The sequence below is a fragment of the Zootoca vivipara genome, chromosome 2 (assembly GCF_965207765.1).
Source record: "Zootoca vivipara chromosome 2, rZooViv2.hap1.1, whole genome shotgun sequence".
In the NCBI taxonomy this organism is placed as follows: Eukaryota; Metazoa; Chordata; class Lepidosauria; order Squamata; family Lacertidae; genus Zootoca; species Zootoca vivipara.
This window is the reverse complement of record NC_142584.1, coordinates 94,061,673-94,083,485: the sequence shown is the minus strand read 5'-3', so window position 1 is coordinate 94,083,485 and position 21,813 is coordinate 94,061,673. Positions and strand designations below refer to the sequence as shown.

The following is a 21,813-nucleotide window of genomic DNA, read 5'->3' as shown; positions in this document are numbered from 1 at the left end:
CCAAACAGTCCTGTATTCATGCATTAGCCTTATATTTCAATGGGATGCTGTGTTTATTTTAATTTTGCACCCAGAAGAAAATCATTAAGAAGGGCTATTACTAATTGTGCATTAGGGAGGGAAATATTGCCGTATTTGATAGCGAGCTTGGTTAGAGATTCCAGGCACATTTCAAACCAACACCCTCGCGTGACAGCCTTTCAGGATTCCTGCACTGCTTACACATCTCGAAAGAGTCTTCAGTAACAGGGCTGAATTTAAGCTTCTGTGTCACAGCACAACACAGCTCTCTTTTATCACCATATAAAGATACATATATAGAATTCTCTAAAAAGTGAAGAAAGCCAAGGTTAAAAAGGAGTATATCAAGTGCTTCCCTTTGGACTGAAATAGTCCGTTTTGACAGCTGACTCTCTGTCTTTGAAAGGAGGCAGCATACATAAAATAAATACAATAAATACCACGTTGCAAAAAGGGGGAAAATAAAATCATTGCAACTGTCTACAATATCTTGAGCTGCCTGTAGCAGCTTGGATTCGTATTTGTTTAGTATGGGATTTCCTGGATGGCTAATATCCACACAAACAATTAGACATGGGAAGGGGAAAGGCAACACTTCTTTAAAATTTGAACTTTGAGTTTTATTTTTGTAAAGGGCTGAGCAGGAAACTGAGGCTCAAATGTAAAGCAAGCAAATTTATTTTCTAGTTAAAGATGAACATGTGTATATTTCTTCTCTGCTTTGCTAAAGCTTTTCAGACCATGGGACCTTTACGGTAACGTTTTCATTTTCTTTCAAAAGTACAGGAACTTTGAAAATGACAAATAATCACATATGCGCACAGTTGTAATTATAGTTGCCTTAAGCGTCAAAGCTTTATATGAGACCTGTTGCTAATACCAGTACCACGGAATGATCTCATCTTTCATTCTGGCTAAATTCCAACATACAATTTCATTAACCCAGGTACTGCAGGTGATAAAACTCATTTTTCCCTAAAGAGACAGCTAAAAAGTACCAGTTATACATTTATGAAGTACCAGCAATCAAAATTATGGATTTTCTAAAAGGTTTTTAACTACTTTTATTGAAAGGAAAATCGCTGTCTCAGACTTTTGTGACACTATTGCTAATAATAAATTTTACCATTTAGACATAGCAATAATGTGGGAGATGGTGTCAATAAAAAGTATGAAACAAAGATGATCTCTGTCTCTTAAGTAATGCTTTCTGATTAGATACCGGAAATTAAAAGTGGGAAACATAAACTAAGCACCTAAAACTCCCATATGTGGTTATGAAAGACAAGAGGTTTTGTTCCAACACAGTACACAGCACACAACAAATATTCTCAATGTAAGGAGATGCCCATTTCATAGCTATTTGTCCACTTGGAAAGTGACCAAATGAAGTAAAAGAGGATTACAAAGTAACTCTTATCTCCATATTAAAAAGATGCAAAGTAATGATAGTTGAGATAATATCTTTGGGCCACTTCGCTAAAACTTTTACTTCTAATATTATAAACATCACTAGAGGGCAGTGTGGTATTTAGGCCACTCTGACCTTTTTAAGTGATGCAACTATTGGAAAGGTCTTGAACTTCCGTACAATGTCAGTGAGGTTAATAAGCATGCTGTAAAAACCTGTGGCATTCAAATCTGAACTCCACTCTGCACGTCTGACAATCTGAGGAATAAAATGAACTGGGTTTTTGTGTGTGTGTTTTTTAGATCTGTTCATAGGCATGGTATATTTCACACAGAACAGATTTCATACATTTTGGTCATCCTGTTAGGTCACTTACAGTGGATTAACAGCATGGAAAACCTTTAGCCAGCCACCTATTTTATTTATGTTTGAAGAAGTGAACTGCCAGGGCCATGTGTTTGAATTTTAAGACCATACATATCCTCGGTATATATACAAGCTTCGATATATGTAGGCTTTCCTCCCCCTACACCCGCCGCTTCTAACATTGCACCAATTTTACCAGAAGTCTCTGTTTTGTTAACTCTGGAGGTAACTTCAGCTCTAAAACTTTCTGACACGCAAATAATAGCAATTAATGCATTTGAAACAATTTATGATTTCCGGCCTTCCTTCAACATGTATTAGCATATACCTGATCTCTTTAATGTGCACTTTTTCTTCCCAAAAACCACAAGCATAGTTGCTGGAATTTCATGTGGAAGTGCTTAAGGGGTTGAAAGTTAACACCTTTGTGAGCTGAGCAGCCTCACAGTTGCTGCTAAACAAAAGCCTCTTTTAGAAGCTTTCCTGAAATGTTTTCTTAACATGTTCCAAGTAGTTTTAGGCAAGCAACTAAAGTAAACAAGATGTTACCATGATAAAAACACTTGTGAAAACATTGCAGAGTGTGCCGAGAGAGTTTCTTTCACACAAGCCCTCCTCAGTTTTATTAAAACTTAAAATTCACATGATGCAGATTACCAGCAAGCCTCCATTTACAAATGACAAAAACCTCCGTTTTAAATATATATTATAATGTGTTACTACTGCTTATACCAAGCAGTCCAAAATGACAAGCACACACACAGGCACACGAATACTATGCAGGCTACTGTGTCAAAAGTTATTTACTCTTGTAAAATAATAATTTGATTTAGAGAAAGAGAAAGAGAGAGAGAGAGATGTAAATAATATTGGATAAAACCCCACTGGGGTTTTGGAGTACCATTTTTGGTAGTCCCTGCTGAAAATATTAGGGACGTGGGTGGCACTGTGGTTTAAACCACTGAACCTTGGGCTTGCCAATCGGAAGCTCAGAGGTTCGAATCCCCATGATGGGGTGAGCTCCCGTTGCTCTGTCCCAGCTCCTGCCAACCTAGCAGTTTGAAAGCACGTCAAAGTGCAAGTCCCGCTCCGGCGGGAAGGTAAACAGCGTTTCCTTGCGCTGCTCTGGTTTCTCCAGAAGCGGCTTAGTCATGCTGGCCACATGACCCGGAAAAACTGTCTGTGGGCAAACATTGGCTCCCTCGGCCAGTAAAGCGAGATGAGCGCGCAACCCCAGAGTTGTTCACAACTGGACTTAACTGTCAAGGGTCCTTTACCTTCACCTTTTTACTGAAAATATGTTGAAACGGCGTTTGCCAATATCATGAAGAGAGTTTGCCCTTAAATTAAATGGCCATATAGTCACTACAGGGTAGAAAGAAAGGTTTCCCAAAGTTAGTTGCCCATCTTTGCTCTATTCAGATCACTAACTGCATCTTCCTTCCTCAGCAGGGAAAACTTCAACAACAGAAACATTTTGTCCCCCTTTCCCCATAATAAATGTGCATACTGTTCACATGCTTCTTCTCTCCATTCTCCTGGGAAGAGCTCTCAGCAAGCGCACACTGCTAGATCACATTCTCCTAAGGGTGTTCTGTAGGCTCCATAATGGAGCAAAATTGTACGTCGAAAGCCCACCTACCTGTGCTTTGCAGGAGAGACATACAACTGGAAAACAAAGTGGGCAACCCAACAACCACCAGAAAGGCGTTACATTATGCTGCCCTCTGTTTCACTTTCAACTGTTCGATAAAATACCGGTGTAGAGTTTGGAAATAATGAAAACCTAACTAAACTACTACACCTTTTTTTAAGGTACTCAAGAACCTCCTGCATAGTATGCCCATATGGCAGTGACCCACATAGGGTTCTAGGGGGGCAATTTAGCTTAAATTAAGCCAGCATAAATCACCCCTGTTCCATACTTTGCTCAGGAGTATATCTATACCTAAGCCTAGCAAAGAGAAAACAAGACTTTGTTTGGCTTATATCATTCTTTTTGCTGGCTTAAGTTCTGCTGAGTTGCCAAGTCACGGGACCAAGCTGAACTGAGTTATTAACCAAAGGAAGTTCTCCTGCTCAGACAAATCCATCATGGCCTCCAGAACATCCATTCTTTGTGGCTCATGCCAGCATAAGATCCATCTGTCTCAGCTCAACCATGTGACCCAGATGAGGGAGCTATGCTGGGAATCTGCTGGGTTTAGCAAGAAATTTGCTGAATCCTCAGTGATTGCAGTGGATCTTGGGTTTGGAATCCTTCCCTCATCAGGCCCGGGAGGGTGGCTATCCCTAAAAAAATGAATCCATTTTACTGGGATATCCTAATCTAACAGCAGATTCAGCCATGCACTTTCTAGAGCAGCTTTCCCTAACCTGGTGTTTTCTAGGGGTTTTGGACTACAACTCCCACTATCCCTGATCATTAGCCACTGTGGCTGATGAGAGTGATAGCCCCAAACACCGCAAGGGTATCAGGTTGATGAAGATTGTTCTAGAGCAGGGCGGTACTGCAAGAGTACTTTGACATGGAACCCGTGGGCTGCTCACTGCCTTGCTGTGTAGGAGGGCAGCAAGCCCTAAGTGAGGCACTGGGCTTTGAGAAAGAGGCATGAGGCTCTGGCCGGATCCTAAGGCCCTCCCACCTCCCATGCAAAGCTGGGAAAGTGCTAACTAGGCTTTGAGAAGTAGGCTGGAGGATTCTAGGATGCTGTCAAACGTTGGTGAGGGCCACCAAAAAAGGCCTTGAGGGACACATGAGGCTGCACGTTGGACTGCCCTCTTCTAGAGCCCTGCTCGCTTCGTTTTTCACTAGTTTGAGAAGGCAGCACATACAAGTTTATAAACCAACCAACCAACAAATGCCGATTCCATAGTCATTTTCTCTTACATGGGCAGAGGCCAGCCTGGTACTAAGCCTCTAAAGCATGGGTAGGCCCAACTAAGGCCCAGGGGCCGGATCTGGCCCAATTGCCTTCTAAATCCGGCCCACGGACAGTCCGGGAATCAGCATGTTTCTACATGAATAGAATGTGTCCTTTTATTTAAAATGCATCTTTGGGTTATTTGTGGGGTCTGCCTGGTGTTTTTACTTGAGGAGAATGTGTGCTTTTATTTAAAATGCATCTATGTGGGGCATAGGAATTCATTCATTTCCCCCCCAAAAAATATAGTCTGGCCTCCCACAAGGTCTGAGGGACAGTGGACCGGCCCCCTGCTGATAAAGTTTGCTGACCCCTGCTCTATAGCATCCAGATTGCACGGATCCCAAACTGCATGTGTTTACCCTACTACCTCTAGGTTTGAATTATGCAGTGACTATTGGGAGTGCTTACTGCATATCAAACTTACTACCTGGGTGCCAAGAAGCTACACACCTCATCAGCCCTCATGTACTTTAATTTCAAAGAACTACCTGTGTGCCCAAGAATGGCTTTTATCTATAAAAGAAGAAAGGAAGCCAAGCGGCTCTTCTACCGCCTTCCATATTATACAGCATTAGATATCTGAGACAGAGCATACAAAGTCTGCCTGCATTCTTGTTTTCTTGCTGCAGAGAATGAGACCATTCTGTCACAGCAGTGAAAGTGGACTTGTTTTTGTTTTTCTGTATTCGAGGCAATGCAGGGTGTTTTGGTTTCATTAGATTTAGCAGAATCACCTGCTGGTAGCAGTTAGCTCTAACTGATGGTACAATTGCATGACAACCAGTGGCTGACTGCCTCAAGGGGTGGAAGGAAGAAAAAACACCGCAAACTCTTGTGTAAAACTGCAACTTATTTTGAAAAGAAATAGGGAAATGAATGTGTACAATAGCTTATGTATCTGCTGATACTGATAAGCATCCTCCTGTTAGCTGTGAGTGAAAGACAACTGGGGTTGTTATTTGAACAGAATCTATCTTTAAAATCAAAGACCTTCTAGTGTTCCTTACCTTAGGAACAAACACTACAAAATGATCACAGGTGTGTGTGTGTGTGTGTGTGTGTGTGTGTGTGTGTGTGTGTGTGTAAACAACCCATGGTTTCTTTTCTTTTTTTCCAGCCCTTACTATATTCATTTCTCAGAATGTATAAAACAAAAACAAGACTCCCAATTTATTTTCTTATCTAGGAGAATTGAGGGCATTATAAAAGATTTGCCCCTTTTGAAAAATGCTTTGTGTCCATGGAATTATTGCATAAGCGATGTTAACAGAGTTATGAAAGGCTACGAGGGTCACAGACAATATGGCATAGAACTGACTACAGGTGTCCCCCAACTTAGGCAGGGGGTTACATACCAGGTCCCCAAGCGCATAAGCGACAACCGCTTTAAGTGGGGAGCATCCTCTAAACACTCTGTAAACACCCTCTCTGCTGCTGTCTCTCCAATCCAGACCAAAAATACTGTATCCAAAAATATCCACAACTAAAATTGAAGCTCTGGGGCCAGCTGGAGGCTGGAGGATGCGCAGAAAAGCGGGCAGTTGTATAAACGGGCAAAACACAAGACAGATCGACTAGCAATCATGTGAAATGTGGAAGTTAGAAAGAGCACCTTTGTCTGTGGTAGTTTCTAAAATGACAGTGGTAAATACATAAACAGCCTACAATTTAAAAAAAAATGGAATGCTTGCAGGTACAGTACCAGCTTGTCAGTAAGTTAACTTTTATAATGTGCTGTTTTTTGTTTGTTTTTTTTGGTAGTGAGGAGAAGTCTGTGTCAAACTACAGGGGCTCAATTAATATACGTAATTAGAATTTAATGTAAGTAGTGTTGACTTTGCTTATTAGATACTTATGTGACACAATTAACAATGCATGTAGTTTTGCCAGTCTGTATTCAATAAAAGGAGTTACAAAAATCAATTAAATAAGGAGGATAGACTCCGTTGCTTCTATGTTGGATCTAAGGTTTGGTGAAAGCATATACAAGAACGACAGAGGACTGTCGTAAAAACCCAAACACTACTGGATGCGATCTGCACATGCAGCAGAGTTGAACCCAGTAAGCTGTTGATTTCAGACTGTGCTGAATGAGGGAGGTCCTTTGGCAGTCACCCTGAAATGACCTTCTGCCTAGGCTTCACTGAGGACAACACGACTTGCACATCATCTGTATTTACAAGAGACACCTTGGACAGGAAGCCACCACCAACAGCAGGAGATGTTTTCAGCTCATCTGAAGGTAGATTCATGCTTAATGAAATATATGAAATGCCAAAAAATAAATAAAATATGCTTACTTTAGAAATGACTGGAAATCTTCGCATACTGCTTCACAGCCTGGCCATTTGCATACTCCGTGCCCATAAAGCGGATGGCTATGAGAGTGTTCTTCGTGGGATAAACTGATGAGGGAGGGAAAAAGTGGGAAAGCATTATAAGGTGGTGCTTTGAATGAATTTAGCTTGCTGCAGCGTTAAAAGCAAAATATGTAAGTACAGTATAAACACATTAAAAAAATGAAATATTCAGGAAAGCACAATTCGTTTTGTTTCAAGGAAGCTCTCCTTTGAGCTTTACAACAGAACAGTCGCAAATGTGTCGGGATTTTAGCAAGCAGGTAATGTGTGCCTGATTGATTGATTGATTGATTGATTAGAAGTTTTGTTAAGAACTGAAATAAACATAGGAAGTGAATGTTGGGAACATTTGACAGTGTAGCTTTATGTCTTAGATACAAAAAGTGTTTGGAAATTGCATATTTATAGCAGATGGAAGACTAAATACCCTTGCAGTTTATATCTAGCATCTTAAATAACTTTGAGGGTTATAGGTACTCCAAAATACTGTGTAAGACAAAGGAAAAGAAAAGCACGCATATCTGTGTTACGCCATCTTTAACCCTATCACAAGAGACCTGCATGCTCCCCTCCTCTTGATGCCTTCTTTGCAGCTCTGTTCATATTTCTTAGCAAAAAGTGAATGTTTCCCAACTATAAAATTCATTTTAACAAGAGACGTAGCAAAAAGGGAATTCTATCATTTCGTTGGGATAGAAGGGTGTCATAAACAGCAGCATTGCTTCCTAGGCCACCAAGACAGAGCTTATAAAAAGGTGGTTGGGGCAGGAAGCACCTTTTCAAACATCGAAGAGTTAAAACTCTAGCAGGATTCCAATCAATACATAATGATTTGGCCACACTGCTCCAAGTCATGAGATGCTTTGATCCAGGCCATGTGGTGCTCAGGGAAATGTATCTGTTGCATTAACTGATGAACCATGTTCTGAAATATATTTACTCAACTTCTGCATGAAAACCTCTTAAGCAAAGGAAATTATTTTTTCTGACAATTTCCATAACCTTAAATGACTTTTTAAAAGAAGAAATGTCAGTTATCTTGAAGGGTGCACTTTTTTGTCCACATTCATTTCTTCTCCCAAATTGTTTTTTTTAATGTGTGTGTGTTCAGCTGACTCTCTTGCAAGTTGCAAGTTCGAAAGCAAAAAGTTGTAAAAATAATAATAGACATGCATGTGTCCCGATCAGGAATTAACTACAAGTAGGGGTTGGAACCCCCAATTCCCCCCCCCCGTCGTATTCAACACATATGAATATGTTACAAATCAGTGTAAAATCTTACTTCATATTTGCTTTTGGCGAACAACAGAATGAGCAATTTGATATCTTTACTGGCTGAATTATAAGGGTTTTCATTATTACTTAGACTTATATCAAACATTTCCTCCAATATAAAGAACCCCTAAGCAGCATACAAAAACCAAAATGTACGATACACACAAACAAAACAAAACCACTATAAAATTGCCAATAAAATTCCATAAGCTATGGAGCAACCAGCAGAGTAGCTGATCAGCAAAATAGAAGATTAAAAGCTCTTCAACCAAATGCTTGGTGATTTTACTTATTTCTTAAAACTACTCACTATGGGGGGGCTAATCACATTTCTCCACTATGGTAAATGCCCTGTTTCCTGTCACTCCCTCCCAAGGCTCTTGTGAAGGTGGGGCCATGAGCTGACCTAAAAGCATGTGAGGGACAGTATAGGGCAGGGATGGGGAACCTGTGGTCCTTCCAGATGTTGTTGTTCCTGTCGTCCTTGACCATTGGCCATGCTGCCTAGGGCTGATGGGAGTAAAGATGAACCACATCTGGAGAGTCCCAGTTCTCTGAATGTGGCATTAAAGAGGTGCCTGGGTCCCACATAGTTTACTCCTTCATATGCTAATAGCAAAATCTTGAATCAGACCTGGAAACTCAAAGGCAGGCAGTGCAGAGCCTTAAGAACTGGTGTCACTTCATCTCTTCAGGCAGCTAGGCTGGAGCTGGAAAGGTGGGGAAAGTTCAGCATCCACACAGAACTAGGAGGGAGAGGGTGTTTTCTTTCCATGGGAACCAGCGGGAGATGGGAGAGGAGGAGGGACATGATTGTATCTCTCACGTGCCGCCCATCCTGTGGCTCCCTCCGCAGCGCTGCAGCCCATGTGTGCCTCATCAGGGCTACGGCTTGCAGGGTGCTTGAGGCGGCCACAAGGCAGGGGCAGTGCCAGTAGAAGCTAGAGCACTTGCCGTGGCAGCGGAAGCAAGCCTGGCCAAGCGAAGCCTCCACCGGACATGCTGCCTGTGGAGTCGTTCTGGCTGTGGCGCCCCAAGACCTTAGTTGTGCTCGACCAGAATCCATTGCACGATCGACGTGTTGGACATGTCTGGTCTAGGCCATCAGAAAACTTCTCAATGGGATTGAAGATTCCCATTGCTTATTACCCTAATTTTTTCATCACTGGAAATAGGTAAAAAAATGCTATGCCTATTACTTTTCAAGTGCATAGGTTAATCTCCAAGTTGGAAATCAATTGTACAAGAATCATTTGCTGTAATATACGCTAATTTCCATCAGCAATTAAATTCCAGCAACTGGAAGCCCATTACTGAAATAGTGGAGGAGGACAATTGTCTGCATGGTTGGGGAAATTTTGCTGCAACATGTGATTCTTGGACTGCAACAGATTCTGGTGTGATCTACCTAAATATAAGACACAGTCATAGGTTTGAGCTGTCACATACTTTTACAGTGTACCCTCATGCATATTTTAATCCTCCCATTGCATACACAAAACCCACAGCAGGTCAAAGTGTCAAAATACAGAACACTTATGCCGCTGCTGTTATTTTATTTATATAGATCCACAAATGTGCAATGGCACTGCATGAAGTACAAGAGGAGAGGTCTATGCCCCAAAGGGTATACAGTCTACCATCTGACACATTAGAGATAAAGGAAGGAGGGAAAGAGAGGCATAGTAGAAGAGGAAGCATGTGCTGTTGTGTCAATTATGTGTACTTGAGCTTAGTTACAGGGAGGTTTGGGGATTATCCTCCGTGCTTTGTTAGCTTTGAGGCATTGGAGAGGCCTTCTACCGTAACAGAGCCAGTGTCTTGCTTTGGAAGGAACACCAGACTTGGTCCAGGGAGAGGGGTATTCAAATCATCACTCTGCCAGGAAGTTAACTAGGCAGTGTTGGGCCATTCAAAATCATTTAGCTTAAGCTGCTTCACAGTGTTGTGAGGATAAATGTGGAGGGACCGAAGGGTAACATATGCCCCCCTGAGCCCCTTGGAAGGATATCGATTGATCGATCAATCAATAGATGCTCACTATATTGGTTAGTACAGATGGCAACAACCTCTGTACTTTCAATAAATAAGAATAGCAGCAAACTGTTTTGTGTGGCTTCTGAATTTGGATGTCACAATAAACTGTGACTGTAATGTAAACGAGCTGAGCCTCCCCACCTGGCTAGAACCATAGCTGCCAAGTTCTCCCTTTTTTAAAGGGAAATTCTATTATGCTGAATAGGCTTCCTCGCGAGAAAAGGGAAAACTTGGCAGCTATGGCTAGAACACTCTTCCCATCATCCTCTGGCACAGCCACAAGGTGAAGATTAGAACCTTTCGTTTCTAATTTAGGAAAGTGTTACACCTGAACTATAAACTGTGATTAAACTTATGTACGCTGAAACAAGACAGCATCACAAACCAGGGTTTGAAGATGGGTGGTTTCAAACAAACCATATTTAAGATTGTCCACTGCTTGTGAAGTTTGGATGGCACAGCAAACTGGTTAAATAAAAATGGAAAAGAAAACTTCTGTATTCCCCCTATTAGGAGTTGGAGGGAGCACAGGGAAGGCTAAACTTGTTCTCATCACGATAAACCATTGTTCAGCGTGACATCCAAACTCTGTCAAAGTCTCAATAATAAAACATGAGTCAGATAAAGTCACACATAAAAACATGTTATCTACGTGTAGTCTTGCCATGTGATGTAAGTATATTTCAATAAACTGTTTTTTCAGCTGCTAGTAGTAGGGCTACAGTTTTTAAAAAGAGAAGAGCATCAATTTATTTCCTCAGTAGACAATTCAGCTTCATACTGAAGGTAGAAGGTCCATTTTAGGACAAGCTCTGCCAGGGGGGGATTTACAGCTGATGTTATATCACACCCAGCTGTTTTTAAATTGAATATAACTGTGTTTTGTTGACTTGTTATCAATTGACTTGAACAGAATAGTGGGAAACTAGGCACTCATATTAGCAGCCCATTAGGATCAATGAAAAGAATTGTAGGTATATCTGTTTTTTGTTTCAGTACCTGGCTGACTTTGCAAACATTTTAAATCACAAGGACAAAAGCCACACAAATGCAACAAGGAAAGGACAAAATGTCCATGTGTTCTATAGTTGCCAACTTGTAAATGCCAGTGCAAACCACATATCTAGTTCCTAATCTGTTCTGTTTTAATATATCTAATAAAGACTAATAGCACTCGCCAATTTTATGAAAACATCCCCTGAGCCCTATATGTGAGTGTATATAGAATTCTGCACAGCTGTGTTCATGTTATGAATCACGAACACTGCTTTCTAATATGTACCGGTAATCTGGTGGCTTTTGCAGAATCCTAAAAAATCTTCATTTTCATTTTATATTTGGAAAATAACATAATTTGCATGCCCAAGATGTAGTAACAAAAAACCTCTCTCTCTATATAAATATGCACCAAAAATTTGGGAAAATCAGTAAGACCTTTTCCCCTGTACTATCCAAAAAGGTTTGTAATTCAGAACTGAAAACAATCATGCCAAAACTAGGCTTCATGTTTCTTGAATTATTGCCATCAAGTGCTGACAGTGTTATTCCCCCCCCCCCATACTCACAATTAAATTCCATGTTAAAAATAAAAATGAAACCAAGTTTTTTTGTGCTATTCATATTACTTGGGGAAAATAAGGGAGAGAGACAGACAGAACTGAAGTAGTACCAACAGCAGTTCTCAGAAGTCCTTGAGTAAAATCAAGAGAGCTGCCAATAACAGGATGTGTAGTTAAATGGGAACCTAAAGCCAAGATCAGTGATCTCCCCTGCAATCCAGATACAGCCAAGATTGCTGCCCCCTACACTGCACAGCAATGCAGAAATGGTGATGCTTTCTCCATTGGCCAGCCAATGGACGCTCTATGCATGCTCTAATCCACTCTGAATCACATTATGTGAAAAACGCACAGGGGGAAAATTATTTTCACTTTATTTGAAGAAACATCCTAGAAAATTATCAATATACTGGGGAAGTGCCATATTTTGGTTCCTCGGTGTTGATTCATGCTTTATGCACACTACATGTCTCCTAATGAACATCGAGTAAGAAGGGAAGATGCATGTTTCAAGACAAGGCGAGCTGTGATTAATATTTGCCAGGAAGCCGTGAGTGGCTGTAGTTCTTTGGTATGTGACTTATGTGCTTGAAAATACGACTTGTTTTCTTTATACCTTTATAGCATATATGGGGAAAAATGTAACACGCATGTCGCTGCGAAAAGCATGAAACAATTTTTCCCATCTCCCCCCCCCCCCCGCCTTAAAAAGTTGATTGTTTCATATTGGCAACCTGCACCCACTCAGACAAGGCCTTCCTTTAAACAGGCACACCAGAAACAAAATGCCCACACAAACAGGGATTTTAAAAAGGCTCTAGAAAAAGTAAAATATTGCAGCTGTAGAAGACGTCTAAATGAACAGAGAACTGTATGTGAAATTACAGTACGGATTCATGAAGCTAAACACACTGGGAGGAAGAACAGGCGTGCTGTTTGAGCCAGATCATCATATTCACTCTTGATAACAGGAAAACACCTACCCATCTCTGGGTTGTAGCGGAAAAGGTCAGACAAATAGCTTCCTGTATTCTATACACTGAGGAGTAAATTTGGTTCCAGGCCCAAACAAGACTTGGAGGGCACCTCATCTGCTCCAATTGCTATCTGTTAGGTATTCACACTATTCAGAGCTTCAATCTGAGAATAATTTGGCAGGTGGTATACGCCTGTTGTTGGTGAGATAAATCTATTTTAAAATCAACATACCGGTTGAGACACAGGGGCAACTTTCACAGACAATGGAATACACTCCCCACCACCACGTGAAAAACAGGCTCTGGATAGGAAACCCAACATAGATAGAGCAGCCCTGAACCGCTAAAGAAAATTAATTTCATGGCTGAAAAAAACTACTGAGAACAGCTCTCTCTATGCGCCATGTCCAGACAGTAAGAGCATATGCATAGGCTCAGGTGCGCTCCTGGTTCTAGAAATTGACACAAGACACAGAAAAGCAGTAGACTTCTAGCAGACTGTTCAGAGATTTAGAGATTAGCATTATCCTCTTGAATGGATGACAGTAGGGGTACCAGGGGGTCAGGGGAAACGGTGGAGTACTTCTTGGTCAAAGGCAAGTCCATGTTCTCTGTCAACTGAAACTTCTGAACAACTCCCCAAGGACAGCCCTACATAGAATGTATTATAGCAGCCTAACCTTGAGGTCACTAAAGGCATGACTATTCAAGTACGCACAATGGCGAACCACACTTTTCAGCACGCACGATAGCACAGCCTATACATTTTCTAGACCAAAACTGTTTTATAAGTGCACTACTGACTGAAAGAGATGGCATTGTTAGGTACCATCCTTACTGCATGTCAATGACTCGTAGAGTATGTGCTCATTTAATAAAGTATAAAGAGATTCATTTTTTCCCTTCAATAGCTAGCACAGAATTAAAAAACAACAACAACCCTGAACTGTTCTTAATAGAATTATATCAATAAAAACACTGTTCTAAAAACATAAAGGCCTAATTATACTCTTAGACAGACCTTTAAAATTTCCGCACAACCTTCAGTGTCTATTCTGTGATCCTCAAGAGGGTTGCAGAGAGTACAATACAGCCTTGAATGGGTTTAGAAATGTGGTCTGAATTTTGTGACATGCTTTTTGTTGACACCAGTGAATCTTTCTTCACACAGCAACAAAAGGCAAAAATCAAATAATCAATTAATTTGGTATACCACCCTTAAGCCAAAGATCTTAAGGAGCGGTTTTTACCACTGCCTCCTTCAAGCAGGCAGGGAACACTCCCTATCACAGAGAGGCATTAACCACCTCCCTGGCCCAGCCAGCTATCCCTTCCTACCTGCTAGTTTTTATCAGCCACAAGGGGCAATGGTCGGGGGAAGAAGTGGTCATCCTGACCGAACCAAGTTATCTTGTCCACATCATCGAGCCTTAGTAACTGAAACCTATCCAACACAACAGGACTAGGCAATGCTTTGGAAACCCCCTGAGACTGAACTGCTGTAACAGCGGAGTCAAGATCCTGGTGGGTGCTAGTGACTTTATCCTCAAAATGCTTTGCAAACAAGTCACAGCGAGCTGCTTCCAGTTCTGTCATCTCCTTCAGGCCAGACTGTAAAAGGCCCCACAGTACCTGGAAAAGCTCTGCTGGGTGGCTGCAATGAGGATGCAATGGAGACAGTAAAGCATGCCTTCTTTGCTGCCTTCATTGCCACTAGGTAGGTGAGCCTGTTTATTTGGACTAAGCTCTGGAGTACAGTGGTACCTCGTGTTACAAACGCTTCAGGTTACAAACGCTTCAGGTTACAGACTCCGCTAACCCAGAAATAGTACCTCGGGTTAAGAACTTTGCTTCAGGATGAGAACCAGGGGCGTACCCAGGATCAAAACTGGGGGGGCAAGGGGTGGGGCCAAGGCACGGGAGTGAAGGGAAGGGAGGAAGCGCACACAGCGGGGCGGGAGAGGAGTCAGAGCGCGATGGCTGCCAGGCGAGGGGGCCGGCGGCGGCAGTAGCAGGATCGGCGGCAGCAGGGGAGTCTCCAGAGGCAGGCGACGGCGGAGGAGCACAGCCCAGCGGAGCACGAGTTCGGCGTTCCCGCCCGCCGCGCCCTCCAGCTTCCCGCCACACTCTCTGGTTCCCTGTCGCGCTTGGCCTTGCTGGAGGGTGCGACGGGGAGCTAGAGGGAGGGAGGGTACGGCGGGCAGGAACGCCGAACTCGCGCTCCGCCGGACTGTGCTCCGCCTCCACCCACCAGCCCCGCCGGCAGCGCCACTCTCGTGCGCCGGCCCTGCTTCTAGGGGGGCAGATGCCCCCCTGCCCCGCGCTGGGTACGCCCATAATGAGAACAGAAATCATGCTCTGGCGGCGTGGCAGCAGCAGGAGCCCCCATTAGCTAAAGTGTCTCAGGTTAAGAACAGTTTCAGGTTAACAACGGACCTCTGGAACGAATTAAGTTCTTAACCAGAGGCACCACTGTATACCAGCAAGCCAAATGGGCTCCACAAAGCAGCAGAGGGAATATCACGACTATCAGGGCTCTGGCCGGGGAAAGCGGGATATAAATAAAAAAATTATTATTTATTATCATGTCAACAGCCCAAGCCATTCAGATGTTCCAAATATCAGCCAGGGCTTCAACAGGAGCACCAGTCATATGAGCTGGAAAATCCCCTCGAGCCACCTGGGAACTTGCTGAATCTATTTAGCCTCTGAGGGTGGACCATCCTGATAGGTCTCTAGCTTTCGCAGAGGGGGAAAAGTGCTGAAAGCCTAAATCTCAACAGGAAGTGATCTGACAAGTACCATACCGAAGTCTAGTATCTATAAAAATACAACACTGAATGTTGACCTCATTATGAGAACATATACCGGTACTTACAGTGCAGTCCTATACATGTCTACTCTGAGTTCACCAGCTGCAAGCAGAGTCAATCTCAAGGGCAGGATGACTCCTCACCCTAGAGAGGAGGTGAAAGGCTTCAAAGGAACCTGCCTGTCAATTCTATTGGGAGGAGTGATCCCTGTCAGGGCATGTCCACCATCAACAGAGAAGAACTATTCCATGCTAGGAATAGTTTGACCACTATAGTCCATGCAGTGGTAACCTTGAGGCTGGATTACTGCAATGCACTGTATGTGGGGCTGCCCTTTGGCCTGATTCAGAAGCTCCAACTGGTGCAGAATGTGGCAGCCAGACTGCTAATGGGGACACCCAGCTGACAACATGTGGCACTATTGTTAAAATATCTGCACTGGCTGCTCATCTACTACCAAGCCAGGTTCAAGGTCCTTGAATTAATTTACAAGTCCTGAACAACTTAGGTCTTAGGATATATCGGTAAGACTACAATGAATTGGTCTCTGCAAATAAGCTGGGTAGCTACTGGGCATTTCACATACGGTAGGTTTTTATTTGTATTTGTATTTTTATTAAATATTTATTAAATATTTTCCATGTAACTTTTCTTTTTCTTTTTTTACAAATCGGTTTCATTTGCTGAGACGTTAAGAAGAAAAGTGGGAAAGAGGGGGAGGGGAAAAGATGAGTGGGGGTGGGGTGGGTAGCGATGTTTCTATTTTACTTAATATATGTGGGGTTTCGTGTCAGCGTTGCTTGTGCAGGTTCTCTGCTGTTCACTTGTGTTTGGTGGTGAGAGAGGTTGGGGTTGACCTAGGGTGTGGTTGTTCATTTGTGGTTGGCTGTGGTGGTCTTTGTTTTCATGTGTGAGTGGGGTGGGTGGGTATTTTGGATCAGGTTAGCCATATTGATTTGTATGCTGTTGGTGGATTTCTGTCTTTGTCCTGTTGACATAGGTTTTTTATTTTAAAAGAACCTCTTCACATTTGTTTTTACCAGACGTGTCACATACCGATGGGTTGCAAATGGTCTTAGTAAATGCTTGCATGCATATATATATATGCATATATATATATATATATATATATATATATATATATATATATATATATATATATATATTATAATCACATATTATATATATGCATTATATATATATATATATATATATATATATATATATATATATATATAATCACATCACTCCTATTGTTATGGTATAGCATAGAGGAAACACTCTGTCATGTAAAAGTGCACAGCATTCCCAAGATATTTGTTACAAGATGTTTTGAACAGGCTAATAAGAATATTCATCTAATTTTCAAGAATGTGTTCAGCTAATGTCCTGTTAGTTTGCTTACAGAGACTCAGTTACTGGGCTATTTGAAACAGTTTAAAGACAGCAAGCTTGAGCAATCTGCCAAGGAAGAAATGGAGCAATGTCCTGTGTGCCTATCATTCGCTCTTTGTTGAAATGCATAGTTTTCTTGCCCATTATCCTCATCATCTCATTTTCTTTCCTCTTTCTGGTTCTAAAATCATGTTTAATTAGAGGATTTCACATCCCATCAGGATATCATATTCATGCAGAGACCCTGCCACTGGAATGATGGTAATTTAAATCTAGTGATTGTCAGCTTTGTTCTCCTTAAGAGGCTGAGCCCGTTGCTATTATTGGCACACACTATTGAGGTGGACAGGAGCCACAAAGAAACTTTGCACTTTCTTAGGATGACCGTTGCATTGTAAGTACTGCATGTCATCCACTAAATTCAATGATAATCTCAACTGCCATTTGCTTAGGAACTTGTGGAGAGTTATAGACGTCACAACACAGCAGTCCTTGGTGTCCTGTGTCTGGAAAACCTGGAGCTTGTTAACATAAAAGAAGAAACAGATTTATTTTAATTTATATCAATTACCTACCCTTCAACCCAAGGTCCCAAGGCAAGTTAGAACAATTAAAACGCAATTTTAAAAACAGTTTTAAACAACATGCAATCGTGGAAATAAAGTGAGTCCAGATAGATAGATAGATAGATGATAGATAGATAGATAGATAGTATCAAAGGCCAGGGTAAAAAGGTATGTACAATGAAGATATTAGAATCATAGAATTGTAGAGTTGGAAGGGACTCTGATGATCGTCTAGTCCAACCCCCTACAATGCAGGAATCTCAGCTAAAGCATCAATGACAGATACCCACCCAACCTCTGCTTAAAAACCTTCCAGGAAGGAGAGTCCACCCCTTCAGAGGGAGTCTGTTCCACAGTTGAACCATCACAAAGCCCTTCTTGGTGCTTAGTCGGAATCTCCTTTCTTGTAACTTGAATCTATTGGTTCGGGTCCTACCCTCTGGAGCAGGAGAAAACAAGCTTGCTCCATCCTCCATGTGACAGCCCTTGAGATATTCCTCTCAGTCTCCTCTTTTCCAGGTTAAACATACCCAACTCCTCAACCATTCCTCATAAGGCTTGGTTTCCAGACCCTTGATCATCTTGTTTGCCATCACTGGGATAAGTCAGTATTCAAGACTTGGTTAACAAATAACAATATACAGAAACTGATTAGCAAAACAAATGCTTTCTTATCTGACTATAAACAGAACATGAAGTCCAGGAATCATTTAAGAATAAAATGTAATAATGATGTAAATCTGAGAACAAGAATAGTCCTGGGTTATGCAGCAACATTCCATCAACCCTAATAAAGGTTAGGTTAAGGAAAACTTTAAAATAATTCACCGATGGCAACTTATTCCATATAAAAATATGTCTATTTAAAAATAGTCCAAAGTGCTAGCAGGTGTCTACCAGACAGACCCGCCCTCATTGTCCTTTAGGGCCACCCCCAACATAATTTCCAAGACAACCGTTCTCCAAAGCAGTCCTTTCTTTTCCTTCAGGTCCATGTCTGGCCAACCTGCACTGAGAACTACATGTTCTATACTACTACTACTACTACTACTACTACTGCTGATTTATTTATACCCCGCCCATCAGGATGGGCTTCCCCAGACACTCTGGGTGGCTCCCAACATAACATTTTTATTATTAATAATAAAAGCAATAAAAGATCAAACATTAAAAACTTCCCTAAACAAGGCTGCCTTCAGATGCCTTCTAAAAGTCAGATAGTTGTTTATTTCTTCGGCATCTGATGGGAGGGCGTTCCACAGGGCAGGCACCACTACCGAGAAGGCCCTCTGCCTGGTTCCCTGTAATCTCACTTCTCGCAGTGAGGGAACCGCCAGAAGGCCCTCGGTGCTGGATCTCAGTATCCGGGCTGAATGATGGGGGGTGGAGACACTCCTTCAGATATACTGGGCCGAGGCCGTTTAGGGCTTTAAGAACAGCATAGTATGAGAAGTGTCCCCAGTATTCGGCTTTTCTAAGGACAGGTTCATTGCTTTATGTATGCAACATCCAGGGGATGGTTTGCATGTGTGCATGAGTGGAGCATCACAAATCATGGCATCATACTGTCTCACATCAACTCAAAACATTATACTTTTCAATGGAAGAATTTAAAACGTCCAGCCTCTGATCTTAAAGAGCACAGGAATCAAATGAAGAAGAATCAAGTATGCAATCATGTGCATAAGTAGTCCTGAAAGTATGTGCATTAACCTGAAAGTATGTGGACTGAAAGTGCACTCTATTCTCAACCAAAGTTAGCTCTTGGAAGTTGCTGCTTGCCATGGGACGGAAGATCTCACTGGCATCCATGGAAGCTTCACTCCCAACACTAAACAGCTGCTTTACTGATGCAGATAACCACCCTCCCCCACCATGGCTGTTATATACAGCTTCAACAGGTCTCCAAACTATGGATTTAACATGCAGTTTTAACCTGAAAGCACCATAGCAAAACTGGGCAGTCAGTGGATGCTGCCAAAGAAACAGTAACATATATGAAAAAGGCATTCCTTCTGATATTTTACTAAAGCCTAAACAAGACTCCAATTTCTTCATAAGTTTTTCATTGCGCCTGTAAAAGAGCAGTCAACTAATTTAAATTCCAACACCAATTTTAGGTGTGGATTCCTTTACCCATTTAATTGTACTGCATTTTCCCCTCCTCTGATCACTTCGATTTTTATTTCAATTTGGTACCCAGGCACCCGGAATGTAGAGCACATTAGAAATACTTTGACAGGGAGAATTTAAGATCCAGCATTTTCTAGTCATTTCATTGCTAACTAATGAGAACAATTTCTCCTTCCTTCTCTTTTTAATGTCTCCTCATGTACTTACATACTATCATCATGGCCTCCCATAGCCTCTATTTTCCTAGGCTCTAGATATTTAATTCCCTTTAATCTTAGCTCACAGCCTATTCCCTTCAAACCCTTTATCATTCTGGTTGCTCACTTCGGTATTTGCACCAGTATTCTTTTTTTGTAAAAATAAAAATCTTTCCTTCAGGTTTGTTCTTAGCATCCTAACTGGTGTCACTGGTGCTCTATATTTTTTAATTGGAATAACAACTTTAAAAATGTATAAGAATGTGATTAACACCAATATCACATTAGCCTTTAATAAAAAGAAGGCACTGTAATTTCTCATCTTGCCTCCTCATACAATTGCTTCTTCCAAGCTGATGTTTCATTTTATACATGTATTTTGATTTTCAACTTCCTATCAGAACCACACTCTAGTTATCCTTGTTAAATCTCATTTTATTCCTCTCTGCATAGTTCTCTAATTTATTCAGACAAAGTTGGATTGATTCGGTATCTTAGGATCACTTTATTCTAATTAAACTAACATTTTGCCTATTTTTCTCACTGATCTTTAACACAGAAATGCCTTATGCTCTTGAATATATGATTCATTTTGAGGACCAAAAAAAAAGCAAGGAGGAAAAAAAAGCAAAACTCTGGCCCTTGTTCAACAGGATTCTTTAGAAGGGGGGGCGGGGAACATATGTCTAAGCAAATGAGTAATCCCATTAAATTTTGTAGTATGCATATGTCTGAACTTAAACACCTGCTTGTACATCAGAGTGAACTGGAGAACAGCACAAAATGGTCATATACTGCATACAATATTTTCTACTGCACCTTAAATGAAATGAGGGCCCGATTCTGCCAGCACTCCAGAGAGTAACAGAGCAGCAGCATTAAAAGAGATGAGAAAGCCCCTATGTCTATGCAATAAGTAGTCAAATGGGAATCATCCCCCCCAAAGTCCAACCACGGTACAAAATCTATTCTTTTAAAGGCAGGGCTCAAAAACAACAATCCCATCTAGGTCCCATTAGAGAAGAACTAAAGTGGTGCAGCAGGGATAATTGGTGGACCATACTCAGAATTAAAAAAGAAATTAACTGTATTGTTCTGTACACAGAAGTCCTACCATTTTCCTACAGCAGCAATCACATCAACTCAGGAATCAGCCACTCCTCCTCCCCCCCCCCACTCCGTTCCTCTCCTGCTGGTCTTTGCTCCTCACTCTTCATAAGTGCAACACGAGAGGAATGAAAAATGCATAGCAAGGCGACATCATCAAGCAGGTGTATGACATGCTTCCCTTCATTTGCACGTTATAAAAAGCGATCCGATTCCATAGGACACAAGAGAGTCTCTGTTTCTTCAGAAAACCAGCTGAATCATACAGGTAGTGTAAATATCATATGCTATTGCAGGTGCTGTGCTTTCTATTTGTTTGTGTTTATCTAAACAGCATAACAAATAATCACGCAAACGTAGAACAACATTTGGCATGATAATGGCAATGTGGGATGCAGGAGCAACCACCCAGTTTTGCTGTTTTGTAAATTTTAAAAACCTTTTCTTGATATTTTTTTAACACATCCTTCACGTTCTTCATTAAGAAATCCCTTTGACATTGTGGTCCCCCCCCTACTCTGCTGTTGCATCTGTAATGCACCCCGGAAAGGGTTTTATCACCAAGATGTTTTCCAGAGGGTTTTGTGGAGATCACAATCAGACTCAGGAAAAAGTTGAAATGAGTAGGAAAGGTGAAACACACAATTTCTTGTCTCTCCTTCTTAATGA

The 21,813-nt window shown here is 41.6% G+C and overlaps 1 protein-coding gene across 44 annotated transcripts in view; it reads right to left on the bottom strand.

Moving 5' to 3' along the window:
* Window positions 1-21,813, bottom strand: part of FOXP1 (forkhead box P1) — a 544,444-nt gene that overhangs the window by 56,468 nt on the left and 466,163 nt on the right. For all 44 annotated transcript variants that reach the window (XM_060271340.2, XM_088662398.1, XM_088662407.1 and 41 more), the window contains one exon: window positions 7,026-7,130. In XM_060271340.2, coding sequence (XP_060127323.1) covers window positions 7,026-7,130 — 105 coding nt within the window. The remainder of the gene's footprint in view (window positions 1-7,025; window positions 7,131-21,813) is intronic.